General features: G+C 33.1%; 2 protein-coding genes and 1 pseudogene across 2 annotated transcripts; 1 reads left to right on the forward strand and 2 right to left on the reverse strand.

The window, feature by feature from the left end:
• Positions 1-1,476: 1,476 nt before the first annotated feature.
• BIR1 (BAK1-interacting receptor-like kinase 1) lies at positions 1,477-4,123 on the forward strand. Its single transcript, XM_022915856.2, is given in 4 exon segments — positions 1,477-1,643; positions 1,918-2,884; positions 3,017-3,803; positions 3,806-4,123. Coding segments are annotated over 3 exon segments (1,836 nt in total). The 5' UTR covers positions 1,477-1,643; positions 1,918-2,044; the 3' UTR covers positions 4,015-4,123.
• Positions 4,124-8,751: 4,628 nt separating this feature from the next.
• Positions 8,752-10,905, reverse strand: LOC111313113 (UDP-glycosyltransferase 74G1-like). The gene is made up of 2 exons (XM_022913816.2): positions 9,816-10,905; positions 8,752-9,721 (listed from the first exon to the last, which is right to left on the reverse strand). Exons 1-2 carry the CDS (start codon positions 10,467-10,469, stop codon positions 8,975-8,977), a joined length of 1,401 nt encoding a protein of 466 aa, XP_022769551.1. The 5' UTR covers positions 10,470-10,905; the 3' UTR covers positions 8,752-8,974.
• Positions 10,906-12,173: 1,268 nt separating this feature from the next.
• On the reverse strand, positions 12,174-14,098 carry LOC111313506 (UDP-glycosyltransferase 74E2-like; annotated as a pseudogene).
• Between the last annotated feature and the right edge of the window lie 1,751 nt (positions 14,099-15,849).

Consider the following 15,849-nt stretch of genomic DNA (forward strand, 5'->3'; position numbering starts at 1 on the left):
TTGAGAAATATGACACCAATAAAAGTTTGTTTAAACTTTAAAAATCATATTATTTATTTAGTACAAAAATATAAAACTTTAGAATATATACTAAATAATTTTTTTTCAAAATCTTGATTAAGTTTATTTAGCTTTAATGTTTTATCATTTCAAAATAGTGATTAATTCAAGACTAACATAGTATATTTTGAGTGGTACGTAAATGTAAAATATATTTTGTAATTTTTAACTTTTTTTTTTGTTGTTTTAATAACAATAAGATTAATTGACAAAATAAATTTTGAAAATTTAGTTTCTTTATTTTTTATTTTAACTTATTTTTTATATTTTATTTTTTTCAAACCAAAATTTTGTATTTTATATTTTATTTTTTCAAACCAAAATTTATAAGTATTTTAATTTATTTCAATAAAACAATTATACTCCGTTTATAAAGTTTAACAATCATAAAACATTGGTTAATTTTTTTCATATCTTTATTTTTATCTTAATATTTAAATGAAAAATACTTATTTAAATATTATATGATCAGATTAAGTATTTAAAAATATTACAAAAATTTTATGATATTATTTCTTTTATTTTAAACTTATCTATTTGATTTTTAAAAATATTGCATATTTATTTTATAAATTATTAATAACATTATAATATACAAGTTCATGCATATTTATAAATATATATGTACTAAATAAAAAATTTTAAAATAGTATATCAAAACAATTGATGTCGATATATATTATGTATTTTTTTATTATTTGATACGAAATTAACAATATTAATTGAAACATTTGATTATTAATTAAAAAAATTATTTGCTAATAAAATAAAGTTGTTTCCTTTCTTAATTTCAATAATTTATATTGCTATTCCATTTGGACACTCACAATTAAAAAAAAAAATTACATAGTTTGAAGACAAAAAATTTAAGTGTTAAAAGTTTAAATTTAATAGATATTATTTTTTAAAAAAATAATTACTGCCAATAAAATAAAGTTGTTTCCTTTCTTAATTTCAATAATTTATATTGCTATTCCATTTGGACACTCACAATTAAAAAAAAAAATGCATAGTTTGAAGACAAAAAATTTAAGTGTTAAAAGTTTAAATTTAATAGATATTATTTTTTTAAAAAATAATTACATTAATAAACTGAAGCCCCCCGTTACAGTTCACTTTTCGCCCGCCCTCACAAGTAACTTCTTTTTGTTTTGTGGCAGTAGTAATTTCTAAGCACAAATTTTCAACGGAAAGCAAGTCAAGCAAGGAGCACTAAGAAGTCTTTGGCCCCTTTTGGACTCCAGTCGTCTCCTCCATAGCTTGGAAAAAGAAACAACCAAAGATTTTAAACTGGTCATTCCTTGTTTGACCCGATCATACCCAAAAAAAAAAAAAAAAACCTTTGGTTCACGCTCTTTTAACACATATCTCACTTAATTTTTTTTCTTTAAAGCATTTAATTTTGTGTTTTCAATTATGCTTTCGAATAATTAACCCATGATGTAGACTTTCCTTTGTCTTTCTCTTGTTTCCTTTATGAACTATTAGGGTTTTTCTCTCCTAGTTTCTCTGTGGAAAAGAAGGATGCTTCCTTCTAGTTTCAAATACCCTTTTGCCTTGTCTTTTATATTCAGAAATCTGAGGTGGGTCTTTGAATTTTTGTTTCAAAGTTTCATTTTTTTTTATCCTTCTCTAGGTTTTGTTGATATTCTCATATATCAATCAGAATCTAATCGCAGCTGGGCCGCTTAAGTTTCTCTGCGTAAAGCTTCTATCTTTTGTGTTAATCATTGTGATTTTGGTGGTTTATCACCTCAAGTAATGTTCATTGTGCTCTTTTTTCTTGGATATATATGAAAGATGAATTTGATTTTTTTCCTTTCTGTTTCCTTTTTTTTTTTTTTAAACTTGTTTCAGGTTTAATGTTAGGAGAAGTATGGTTTAGCGGATTTGGCATTTAATCTCTGTCAACTGTTGTTAGCTATACAAGTGGGTTTCTGTAATCCACCATTTCAGTTTCGATTTGAGGGGTTTCTTCATAATCATGGTGTTGCATAGCCGAGTTTTTGCTGTCCTTGTCAGTGTTTTCCTATGGTTATTGCTTGGCCGTAGTTTGAGCTATGCTTCTCTAGATGATATCAATTGTTTGAAGAGCATCAAAGATTCGCTTAAGGACCCCTTTAATTATTTAAGTTCTTCATGGGATTTCAACAACAATACTGAAGGGTTTATTTGTAGATTTATAGGGGTTGACTGTTGGCACCCTGATGAGAATAGGGTTCTGAATATCAAGCTTTCAGATATGGAACTCAAGGGTGAGTTTCCTGCAGGAATCATAAAATGCAAAAGTTTGACAGGCTTAGATCTTTCAAGCAACAAACTCTATGGAAGTATTCCATCTAATATCTCTGAACTTCTCCCGTTTGTCACTTCCCTTGATCTCTCTTCTAATAATTTCTCTGGAGATATCCCAAAAGGCCTCGCAAATTGTAGCTTCTTAAACATTTTGAAACTTGACCATAACAAATTGACGGGTCAGATTCCTGCAGAACTCGGTTTGCTCAGTAGGATGAAAACGTTTAGCATAGCTAATAATCTCTTGAGAGGGCCAATTCCAATTTTTCGGTTTTCATTATCAGCAGATAGTTTTGCAAATAATCCAGGACTGTGTGGGAAGCCTTTGGATCCATGTCAGTCGACTTCAAAGGGCGGTAAAACTGTAGTTATTGCTGGAGCTGCTGCTGGTGGGGTGACAGTTGCTGCTATAGGTGTGGGTATTGGAATGCTCGTCTATTTCCGCAAAGTATCTGTCAAGAGGAAGAAGGATGATGATCCAGAAGGAAACAAATGGGCAAAGAGCTTAAAGGGAGCTAAAGGCATTAAGGCAAGCTAAATTTAATATATCTATATCAGATTGGAGCTAATACTCTTCTTTTCTTTATGAAACTGCTATTAGTTTTTCTTTCTTTGATTATAATTGTATCTGTGATGTACTTATAAGGTAATTCTATTTCAGGTTTCCATGTTTGAAAAGTCAGTTTCCAAAATGAGATTAAATGATCTTTTGAAGGCCACTAATAGTTTCAGCAAAAATAATATCATCGGGTCAGGAAGAACAGGGACTATGTACAAAGGAGTCCTAGAAGATGGCACCTCACTAATGATTAAGAGGTTACAGGATTCTCAACACTCTGACAAAGAATTTTCATATGAGATGGCTACTCTGGGAAGTGTGAAACATCGTAACTTGGTTCCACTTTTAGGTTTCTGTGTGGCGAAGAAGGAGAGGCTTTTAGTTTACAAATACATGGCAAATGGTAGTCTGAATGATAATTTGCATCTTGTGGATGATGCTAAAAAGCCTATGGAGTGGTCCTTAAGGCTTAAAATCAGTATAGGTGCTGCTAGAGGATTTGCATGGCTCCACCACAACTGCAATCCTCGTATAATTCATAGAAATGTAAGCTCTAGGTGCATCTTACTAGATGCAGATTTTGAGCCCAAAATATCTGATTTTGGTCTTGCTAGGCTCATGAACCCAATTGATACACATCTGAGCACCTTCGTGAATGGTGAGTTTGGGGATTTGGGTTATGTTGCCCCTGAATATACGAGAACGCTGGTCGCCACTCCAAAAGGAGATGTCTACAGCTTTGGAATTGTCCTTCTCGAGTTGGTGACTGGTGAGAGACCTACCTATGTAGCCAAAGCGCCTGAGAGCTTCAAGGGGAATCTGGTAGAATGGATTACACAACTATCAAATGATGGCAAACTTCATGATGCTATTGACACATCCTTGGTTGGAAGGGTGTTGATAATGAACTTTTCCAATTTCTTAAAGTTGCATGTAATTGTGTATTGCCACCTGCCAAGGAGAGGCCTACCATGTTTGAAGTATACCAGCTTTTAAGAGCTATTGGGGAGCGATACCATTTTATCACTGAGGATGAAATTTTGATGCCTTCAGATACTGGTGATACTGATTATTTGGAGGAACTTATTGTTGCACGATAAGTCAGGAGAATAATTGAAGAGGTATGAGATTTGGTGAGTAGTTCATCATGGCATAGTGCATGTATATTTGTTCTTGTGCATGTTTAAATAAAGGTTGAGATTACATGTACTTCTGATGCTTTACTTACCATTTTCAACTTTCTACATTTCGTACTCACTATAATGGCATCAATTATAGCTTTTAGGCATCTATGTTAGGTCTTTTGTGTCTTTTATTTCATATTAGAATCCTTGATTAGTGTCCTGGAGGTCTTCTCCTGAGGCTTTCTCCCTAAATTATTGTGTATGTAGAATGATTAGATTCACACCAAGCAAATGGTACATGTAATGCAAGTTAGATCAATCTATAATGGTGGGATTTCTGTTTTTCATATTCGCTAATGTGATCTTATATCCGGCTGAGTGCTTTCTCCATCTATCTGTGTACAAAATGATAAGATTTACATCAAGTGACTGCTTTAGGCAACATAAGCTAGACAACTTACAATTGTGGGACTTTTAAGTCTTTTCCCTGTCTTGCTTTTAATTGATGAACTGTGTGCGTCACTGCTGTTCCTGTTGCATATTAATCTTTAATTTGGCACACAACACTAATAACACAATTCTCATGCACTGTTGAGAATTTATGTGCACCTGCATGAATGCCAGCATGCAAGTAGCACTGTTCAGGCTACAGTGAGAGTTAAAATTGAATAACTACCAAAATAAAACTTCTAGATGTATGCATGTTTTCTTGATGATACTACTGTATTTACAACAACCTTCTGCTTTTCCATTTTACTTGAGTAAATTGCATCAGACAACCATCACCTTTGTGCAATATTTCTTTTTAATCTTCAATCTTTAAAACATTTTTTTGAATCGGTGACCATTTAAAAATGCTCCAAATTCATCCCTTCCACCAACTGCCATTAAAAACCGACAGAACTTTCCACCTCAACACCCCATGGATGTGCATATAGAAGTCCATGTGGCAAAAATAGGTCTGTCAATGTCCTTGCGGCAAAAAAGGTATGCCAGTTTGACTTTTTGGGCTGGGCTTTACGCCACATGGACTTTTACATGATTCTCAGGTGGCATATTCCAATGATTTTTTATGATGATTCAAGGAGTGATTGGTTTGGAACATTTTTAAAAGGTCATGTATCCAAAAATTTAGTTTTAAAGGTTGCATATGAAATGTACACAAAAATCACAAATGATCGGTGCAATTTACTCATTTTAGTTAGTAACTTTAGCTATTATAGTTATATTTCTTTGTTTTGTGGAGAGCTATAAAAGTACGTGTAGTGCTGTATGGCTATAATGTTTTAGTTTTCTCTTATTGGAGGCTCGATCCCCTTAGTGTTCAACATTTTTTGTCTTGATTTTCTCTTCTAAATATGTCTGTACCGTATCACTCACCTTCTGCATTTTTGGCTTCAGTTTGAGTGCATATGTAACTAAAAACACACAGGAAGACACGGGTATATTATACACTACTAGATTTGGTATGAATCTTACTACATGGGTTTCTTGCCTTCTTGTCTCCACCCATAATTAATCCATAATCCGCTGATAAATGGTGATGTCAAATTCAATCGGATATGCGCTGGTTAGGTTTGATCAAGATATTTTGCCTTATTCTAGTACTCTTATTAAACGGAAAGAGCAAAATGGTTTAGTTCTTCAATCATGAAAGTAGATTTCTGCTGCTTCTTCCTTGTATAGTTCTTGCTTCTCAAGAATGACTAACCTTTTTTCTTGTTCTGGTAATTTTAGGAGTCCTAAGTCTCATTGCCACTCTTTTTGTGGCATAAATTGCTTGGCTTATTTCCATTTATTTAATACTTAACAGTGTCATGTATGCCATTTTTCCTTTAACGATTGACTTCAAAATTATTCAGAAGAAATCACAAGATAGTAAAGGTATTAATTTTAAAACCTTATGAGGTAAACTAATGGATGGTTGGTTCTAGTGACAAAGGAAGTGTTTTCTCTTTTTCGTTGTCCGAGTTTGAATCTGTCGAGGAATTGTAGAAAAATAATTTTTAATGAATTAATTGGATCTAGCGTATATAAGTTTGCTTGGACCGTAGTTTTTTTTTTTTTTTTGTAATTTGCCCTTCTCTTATTAAATATTTGAGTTAAATTTCCTCTGCACTAGGGGTTGTTTGTCAATCGCCACACAGCAAACTGTTCAGCATCCATCATACCACGATCTTTGTTTTTTTGTAAAATTTGAGGACTTTGTTTCAACTACATTCGACTCCCAGGTAAAAAGCACATGCACAATCATTTTCAGAGGTCTTGGATTCAGTTAAAAAAAAAAAAAAAATCAAAGCTCCACCATTAATTAGTCTTTATGGATTCTCAATTTCTCATCCATTGTTCTGCCAAAATATAATAATGGATTATAATATTTTTTTTATAATTTCCTCTCCAGTTATAGTTGCATAAAAAAATGATTGAAGACTAATTTGATCAAATTGAATAAATTTTGATATGTTGTTTAAATAAAATGTTTTATTAAAAATTATGATAAATTTTTTATTGTTCAAACTTCAAATAAGTAATGATTAAATTTTGTTTATTAATAATTTATTCATTATATTTTACATATTAACCGATATTTTCATCGAATTTTATTATTTTTGTTGATTCTAATTTTCAAAATTAATTTTTATTTTAGTACTAATGAAGAATTTAAGAAACTTTTATCTATTCATGGATGTGATTTTGATTACAAATTAGAATGCTGTAAGGGGAAAGCCAGCGGAGGTCACACCTCCACGCTTCACCCACTTTTCAACGCTCTCCTAATAGCATTCCGATGCTGATGTTATAATCAGTGATTAAGGAAAAAAAAAATCAATCCATACCGACCCATACACATCGAGTGTAATAAACATTAATTAGAGACATGAGATTACTTAATCCAATGGAAGCAGGTTACTTCATCTCAAAATTAGGGTATATGTATTAAAGCAAGGATTTTCATTGGGCCTATCTACCGTACACAAAAAGAAAATTGTTGAATTTGATAATCGAAGTTATAATTTATAAATAAAGTAATCGATTTTTATTGATTCAGTCAACTTTTACAAAAATTAAACCATACAATAATTTATTGAGATTAATTTGAGTGGGATAACCATATTTTGGTCACGGCAAAAAAAAGAAAGAAGGTAGCACGTCCTTTTAATTAAAGTCTTGTCGGATAAAATTTGTTGAATGTGCCATTGAAATGGAAGTCTTTACGCTAATTTCTTCGACGTAAAAATAACCTTGGTGTCCTTTCTTCTTTTTCGGTGCAAATCATATGACTAAGGGATTGAAAACGTATTTCAAAATTCCCCCTCCAAGAAAGTGAAAGATTAAATTGATTTGTTTTTTATACATTTGCTACAGTCTAACGATGGAAGGAAATTCTTATATGTCGGTCCATTAATCGTTATGCTAAAATTAACCATCAACAGATGAAATGGAAACGTAAAAATTTTATTTTGAATATGAAGAAGGCTACAGTGGATTGCCTTTCCATGCTTCTTGTAATATAAGAGAATAGTATTTATATTTTTTATATAAAACTTATTAAATATATCGACAATAAAATTTTTAAATTTCATAAATAAAATTAATAAATTAATACATTTAAAAGTATATTAAAAAATTTTATGTCTATTAATCTCTTAATTTCATTTATAAAATTAAACGTATTAAATAATTTATCTTTTAAAAAGGATGTATCCGACGAGGAACTCTTTGTATAATGGGATTGTCAAAACGTGAGGAATGGAAAAACGATGACGCGATCGTGATTAAAACTCAGCCGGCGTGGTAGTTTGATCATTGTTATTTTATCATCCTTGGCAGGCAAAAGATAATCTGCTTTAATCTCGGGAGACTTTTGATTGGCTAAAACTATTGTCTTGGATGTTTATTTATTTTATTGTTGTTTTGCAGCCGTTGGTTTACGATTTTCAGTTACTTTTGTGGAGTGTATTTGCAATAGATTACTTCTGTTCTGCCTTTGCTAGTTACAACCTTTCTAGCTTTTCTGGCTTTTAATTATTTCGCTGACAAGCAACTGATGAATTGAATTTAAACAAGTAACCCAGAATCCAAAAGGAATAGACAAATATAAAGTCAATTTTCAGGGATTGTTTGATCGCACAGAACGGTGATACGGGACTTTCTCACCGTACAGAATTTTTAATTTTCATTGCACTCAATTTTGGATTTTTTGTTTAATTAAATAAAATTTTAAATTTTAAATAATTATTAAATATTTAATATTTTATTAATAAATCACTCGATTATTTTCATCCGAAAAGCAATTTTCAAAAGCTTGGTGTGGTGAGGTATCGGATCACTCCATCCCATTCAGCATTATTAAGTCTTTTTGGATTCCTAATTTATCATTGATTGTATTTCTTTTCGTGGTTAAAGTTATGCGAATCATTGATTAATTTTTCAATTCTAATTCATCGAATTTTCAAGGTTAAATTATAATTCAATAATAATTTACGTTTTTTTATATTTTATTATAATTAATCAATTTTTTATTTTTATTTAATTAAATATTTAATTAGACAAGTAATTTTTAAATTATAACCAATTGAACTTACAGAAAAAGTTGGACAGAAAATATAAAAAAATTAAAAATTTATTTTATTTAATTTTTACATATATTAATTACGACAAACTTTTATTTATTTTATCTGTCACATAAAATTTTATTTTAATTAAAAAATTGAAGGTTATTAATTTTTCATCACAATAAAAATTTAATTAGATACAAATAAATATTATAGGGATGATTAATTTCAATACAAAAAATTTAAATTTAAATAATTTTTTAAAGTATAATTCAAGATATTTTTTACACTTTTAACCTATTGGGCGGAATGCTTATTGATGCAACTATTAGGCGAGTACAGGATCATTATGCAGCGAGTGCTATGAAACACGAGCTTATTCACTCAAAGACAGAAACACGCAAGTCAGAGAGCAAGTTAGCCACAAATTCATCCATGTTTTTATCTGAACTTCCACCTTCATCAACTGCCCTCTTAGCCAAATTCTTCCACTTGATTGCATTCTTCGTAATCTCTTTGCCCTTTTCTCCTTCTATTAGTAATTCCTTTATGCATTGCTCTATGACCGTTCTTCTCACAATACCTTTCTCATCAGGGCGAGCTCTAATCCCAATTCCCCATACATCCTCGACATACTTTGCATTTGTGCCTTGGTCCGTCCATTGAGGCATTGCCAGCATTGGAACTCCTAGACTCAATGCTTCAAGAACGGAATTAAAGCCGCAATGGGTAAGAAAACAACCTATTGACTCGTGAGACAGCACCTCCAATTGAGGGGACCAGGTCACCACCAAACCCTTCTCTGAGGTCTCCTCTATGAAATTGTTTGGCAGCTTGGCCTCCTCTGTTTCCCTCACAACCCATAAGAAGTAGTAATTGCTGCCTTTCAAAGCCCAAGCTAGCTCTGCCATTTGCTCAGCTTCTAGTAATGCAAAGCTTCCAAATGACGCGTAGATCACTGAACCCTTCGGCTTGCCATTTAGCCAACTCATGCAAGCACCAGTGTTGGGCTTGAAGAGATTCATACCATAGTCTTTGTCGTTTCCGAGTCTTCTGTCCAAGTACACAGATGGGATAGTTGGTCCTATCGTCATCACCTTCCAGAATTTTGACATCCAATGCACCACCTAATAAAAAAATCCACAAGGGCAAAATTAATCAGCTTTTAGGATCCATCTAGTAATCGATGAATCAGTATTAAAAATGAAAAATGCACTGCACCTCTTTCTCCAATTCGTAGAAAATGTTAAAAAACATCCAATCAGCTCCATCAACGTTGGAAAACTGATCCACAACCACGTCAAACCAAGCCGGATACGATCCATAAAGACAAACCAAAGATGGTAACTCTGAAACTTGAAGCGAAGGCAATCCAGGAAGATAAACATTAGGCCCTGGGAGAGGCAGCTGAAGAAGTCCCCTGCTAACATGGTAATAGACGCTGTTGACAGCACAAGATTGAGTGAAAAACACTGCCGAGGGTATTCCAAACTGCTTTGCAACATCAAGTGCCCAAGGCAAAAACCCATCATAGACAAGGGCATGAATAGGATAACCAGTATCAACAAGCTTCTTGATTAAACTTGTCAAACTCGTAGAGCCTACGGAACGGAAAGTTGGCACGTAGACATCAGCGCTGCCAGCCTGACCATAGCCACCTTCATCAAAGCCATCGGATATGGTGCGGAGATCAATAGAGGCGGCGGATGGGTCGGAAAACAAGGACTTGGAGAGGAAGATGGTGGTGACTAGAGTGACTTTGACGCCTTTGGAGACTAAGCGTTTAGCGAATTGGAGCATGGGGTTTATGTGACCTTGGCCAGGGTAAGGAAAGATTAAAACATGAGGTTTTCTGGCTTTGTTTTCCTCCCCCATTATATCTGTATTTTGCTCACTGTGAAGCGTTCACCACTCTCGTTTTGCCCTGCTACTGCCCTCTATAAAAGATCGTACCATAATTTTATAGCGATTATGCCATGTACAACCGCACGTCTGCAACCACTAGTCCACTACATAACAACTTATAGTAGTTTATTATATTTTGAGCTCGACCTTCAATGAGAAACGGTTTTGTGACTTTGACGCCTTTGGAGACTAAGCGTTTAGCGAATTGGAGCATGGGGTTTATGTGACCTTGGCCAGGGTAAGGAAAGATTAAAACATGAGGTTTTCTGGCTTTGTTTTCCTCCCCCATTATATCTGTGTTTTGCTCACTGTGAAGCGTTCACCACTCTCGTTTTGCCCTGCTACTGCCCTCTATAAAAGATCGTACCATAATTTTATAGCGATTATGCCATGTACAACCGCACGTCTGCAACCACTAGTCCACTACATAACCACTTATAGTAGTTTATTATATTTTGAGCTCGACCTTCAATGAGAAACGGTTTTGTCTTAATAAGTTTTATTTGTTTTTTACAAGAAACCTAATTACTGAAGTTGATTAATTTTTTTTTTAATTTCATCCTCACTGTTCTTTTTTTATTTAAAAAAAAGAAAGCCGAACAAGAACTATAGCTTTGGCAAAACTAGTACAATGGCAACTCACCCAGCAAGCAATCATGCACCCATCTAAAAACCCATCGTGATCTGCCTGGGTGAGGAAAACCTTCCAGGAATCTTCCTCTTCCAAGCACGTAACAAGCTGAGCTTCTATGAATGGACAAAGTAATCTCCAAACATTTCTCTACTGAAATCACATTTGAATAGCACATGATGCCAAGATTCTCCAGACTTTCCACGAATACTATAGGCATCTGTCACATAAAGTTCTCATCATTCGAACTTGGAGCTGTTGGTAATCAGATCCCCGTCCTCGTCCTTTCGAATTTATTTATTTATTTATTTTAACAAAAAAAAAAAAAAAAACTAAAATTTGGTAGGAGATTTGTCATACTTAAACTTATACAAACACATCAAATGACTCATATATATATATTTGATGTAATTCGAGCTTAAAAATTTAAGTTATTAAATTTTTAAATTTGTTATGTATATATAGAATATCTCTTCAAATTTTTTAATAATGTAAAATTTTTTATTCACATATGAACTTTATCTTATCAGATTTAGAATTAAAGAAAAAAAAAAGTCATGGATAAGAAAGGCAATCTAATTCATACCTTAGGAGTTCCGATCTGATCTAATATTTTATGATCAATTTTTTTTAAAAAAATTGGGTATCGGATCAAGTCAGTTTGGATAATAATGAAAAAAAATTGAGATAAGGTTTTAGGCAAATTTGACTTGACCCGACCCAAAATATATAAAAAATTATTTTTAATTATTTATTTAATTTTATATTTATATTAAAAAATAATATTTTATATTTTATAAGTAATATTTTATTAATTTCAAGTCAAATCGAATACAATTTTATATAATATCAGGTCGGATCAGATTCAAGTATAAAAAAATTAAAAAAATTATTGAATCAGGTTGAATTCAGATTTTATATATATACAATAGAATCGAATTCGGGATAAGCAAAAATCCATTCCAACTCATCCATTACCATCCCTATTCATCGATGCCAATCAATAGAAAAAATCTCATTACAAATTAAACATACTCCTTCAAATTAGTATCCTGGTGACCATCGAACATTCATGGCTGAAATGCAAGCAACTTGGAAGAATCACATAATTTTAATGACATATAGCTGCATTTACTACAACGAAGATTAAAATTTTTTTTGCTAAGCTTTAGGACTGGAACTGGAATATATGACCCTGGCAATGAACTCATCAATGCTTTTGTCAGAACTCCGTCTTCATGCACTGCTTTTCTAGCCAATTTCTTCCATTTATCAGAGTTTCTTCTCATCTCTTCACCTCTCTCTCCTTCCATGATCTCCCTTATGCCATGTTCTATCGCTTCCCTTCTCACAATCCCTTCCTCATCAGCTGGAGCTTTAAGCCCCATTTTCCAAACGTCCATGATGTACTTAGCGTTGGTGCTTTGATCAGTCCATTGGGGACTCCTATCATTGGGACACCCAAACTCAGCTTCCAAAGTAGAATTCCACCCACAATGTGTAACGAAACACCCTGTCGCTTCATGCTGTAAAACCTCTAGTTGTGGACACCATGTTACCACCAAGCCTTTCTCAGATGTCTCCTCCACGAAATTGTTGGGCAGTTTTGCTTCTTCGGATGCCCTTACTACCCATAAGAAATGGCTTTTTCACCCTTTTAAACCCCACGCTACTTCTTCCATTTGCTCAGCTTCTAGAACTGCCAAGCTCCCGAACGAAACATAAACAACGGATTGTTTTGGCCTTCCATTTAGCCATTTCATGCAAGCATCAATGTTTGGCCTGAAGATACTAAAACCATAGACTTTATCGTCCTGCAGTCGCTTATCTAAGAACATAGATGGTATGGTTGGCCCAATTGTCCTCAAAGGCCAGATCTTTGCCAGGCAATCAGTCTCCTGCAAGAAAATTCATGACAGAAATTATACGTTATTGAAACTTAAGTTTTGACAAACAGTCAAAGTTACAGTTGACTTACGTAGTTCTTTCTCCAACTCGTAGAATGTGTTAAGATGTGCCAAATCTGCTTTGTCAATATTGGCAAACTGGTTCAGAACCATTTCAAAGAAAGCAGGGTATGACCCCAAGTCGGAAATGAACGAAGACATGTCCTGGTTTTTAAGTGGAGGCAATCCAGGCACCAAAACTTCTGGAACTGTGAAAGGAAGCTTGACAAAGCCCTCATATATATGGTAATGTATGCTGCCAACAGCATTAGATTGAGTGAAAAACACAGCACCAATCAAGCCAAACTTCTTGGCAACATCTAGACCCCAAGGCAAGAAAGAATCATAGACTATGCTATTTAAGGGGCAGCCTGATGATGCATTCAACTTCTCAACAAGCTGTACAAGAGTTTTGAGGGCCAACCTGCCAGAAGCGCTCTAGGTAGGCCTCAACACTTTCTGCATCAGCAATACCGCATCATCACAGCCATCGGATGTGGGTTCAAGCGCAATGGAACTACATGCTGCTGATCTGTGTATGTTCTTGAGCATGGACTGAGGAGTGGCCAATGTGGCTTTGAGTCCTTTGTGTTCTAAACGCTTAGAGAATTGGAGCATAGGATTCAAGTGGCCTAGGGTTGCGTACGATAAAACCAAACAGTGAGCTTTATGGGAGGCTCCTTCTGCATTCTGCATTTTTTTGGTTTGCACGGTCTCGAGCTACCTCTATGGTTTACGGGAACAGCGCACGACTCTAGCCGATGGACGAGTAGTTGGCTGTGCCTTAGCAAAGAAAAGTCTGTCCAGACAGTGGCAAAGCGGAGCAGTTCCGGCACGATCACAAAAACTGGCATTGCACTTAGTACCAAGAGCAGCAGGGTAGTTGTTGGGTCCAAAAACAAAAAATATGCTACCAGTTAAAGGTTGTGCCCACCATTGTAACGTTATTGGGACTATATTGTCGACAAGATGGAAGAAATAAATAATTAGTGATTGTCTTTTAGATTTAGGGATTTTATCGCTAGATATTGACTTAAGTATCACCATCAATATTTTTTTGTTTATGTGCCATCGGTTATTTAAGAAATATCCTTTCAAAGCACACCTAAATTTAAGGGTTCCTAAAATAATAGGTTCGGATCTACTAACCACAACAGGGTTTGGGAGTTCGGTTACGAGTGAGGAAGTTTGTAGCACCTTCACAACACCCATCGAAAGATAGTATCAGCTCAATTTTGTGTTATCCGATAAGCCTTAAAAATTTTACAAAGTAATTAATTATTAGAAATTACTTTTAATTAACTCCAATACTTTTGACAGAAAATCAACAAAATCCCCTCACCTTAACAGTATACAAAAAAACTATTGTTTCACTTGCAGAGACTCCATCATCGGATTATTTAGCATTTAAAAATTTTTTAAAAAAAAAGAAATAAAATAAAATAAAATAAAAAAGAGGAATAACAATTCGACTCTTGATATAAATCTTTTTTTTATTTTACAAAAAAAAAAACTCATTACTTTTTTTCAAGGAAAATTGATACTTTCAACTTTTCTTTAAAATGTTTTTCTTGATATTTTTTATTTTTAAGAAAAATTGACACTTTCAATTTTTTCTCAAAATATTTTTTTTATTTTAATTTTAAAAAAATTGATACTTTCGACTTTTCCTCAAAATACTTTTTAAAAATTTTTATTTTAGAAATTTTATTTTCAAGAAAAATTGATACTTTCAACTTTTCTCTAAAAATATTTTTTATACCTTTTTATTTTCAAGGGAAATTGATACTTTCAACTTTTCTCCAAAAACATATTTTTTTTTATTTTTGTGTTCAAAGAAAATTGATACATTCAACTTTCCTTCAAAAATATTTTTTAAAATTTTATTTTCAAAAAAATTGATACTTTCAACTTTTCCTTAAAAATATATTTTTTAAAAATTTTATTTTAGGAAAATAAAATAAAATTAAATTAAATTAAATTAAAATTTAAAAAATTAAGGAATACCAAATAATTTTAATTTAAAAATAATAATTATAATACATAAATAAATAAACCCTGGAATGGCTCGGTTCGGTGTGGATTCGGCTTAGCTTGAGAGACTGAAACAGATGGACGGCTTGATATGCAGCTTGTCTCGACTAAACTAATGGCAGGGGCAATGGTCAGTGAACTCGGGTTGGGGCTATAGGTCGGGCCGTATCTTGACAAAACGCACGGATCTTATTTAAGTGTTAACTCAAAATGACATCATTTAGCTTGCGTATAAAAGGGAATAATTTTTTCTTTCCTCAGATGTTTCCTCGTGTTTTCTCTCTCTTCTCTATTTTTTCTCTCTTTAGGTGATTTTTGATCACCGTTTATGGTTGAATTCATCGAGAAAATTATCTGTTTCTGGGTTATATAACCAAAAACTGGATTTCTCATCGGACAGTCACCAAAAAACTTGAATTTTCGTCAGAAATTCACTAGATTCTGAAAATTTCTAAAAAATTTTCAGAAACAACAAAGCTAAAAATTTTTAAAAATCTTTTAAAATTCCTAAGATTGCTAAACACTCTTTCTTTGCTTCTGTTTCTCTCTCTTTTCTTTTTGTCTATACTTTTTGTGTGTTTTTCTGTGTGATCTATGGATCTATTTATAAGCTTTAAAATAACTGACTCCAAAGCTGAATAGGAATCCCAATTTCTTCTAGACTTTTAGTCTTGTTTAATCTTTTCCAGTTTATCTCAAACTCTTCAATCCCAGTTTTACACCAATTCAACCACTTTTT

Source organism: Durio zibethinus, chromosome 23, assembly GCF_047325235.1.
Source record: "Durio zibethinus cultivar Kanyao isolate XHJ-2024 chromosome 23, ASM4732523v1, whole genome shotgun sequence".
NCBI classification, from domain to species: domain Eukaryota; kingdom Viridiplantae; phylum Streptophyta; class Magnoliopsida; order Malvales; family Malvaceae; genus Durio; species Durio zibethinus.

Bases quoted from the DNA above. Each gene is read 5' to 3' on its own strand.
- LOC111313113 (XM_022913816.2), bottom strand. From the start codon at position 10,469: ATGGGGGAGGAAAACAAAGCCAGAAAACCTCATGTTTTAATCTTTCCT. The intron at 9,722-9,815 runs GTGCAGTGCATT...TTTTTTTATTAG, and splicing joins TCTACGAATTGGAGAAAGAG to GTGGTGCATTGGATGTCAAA.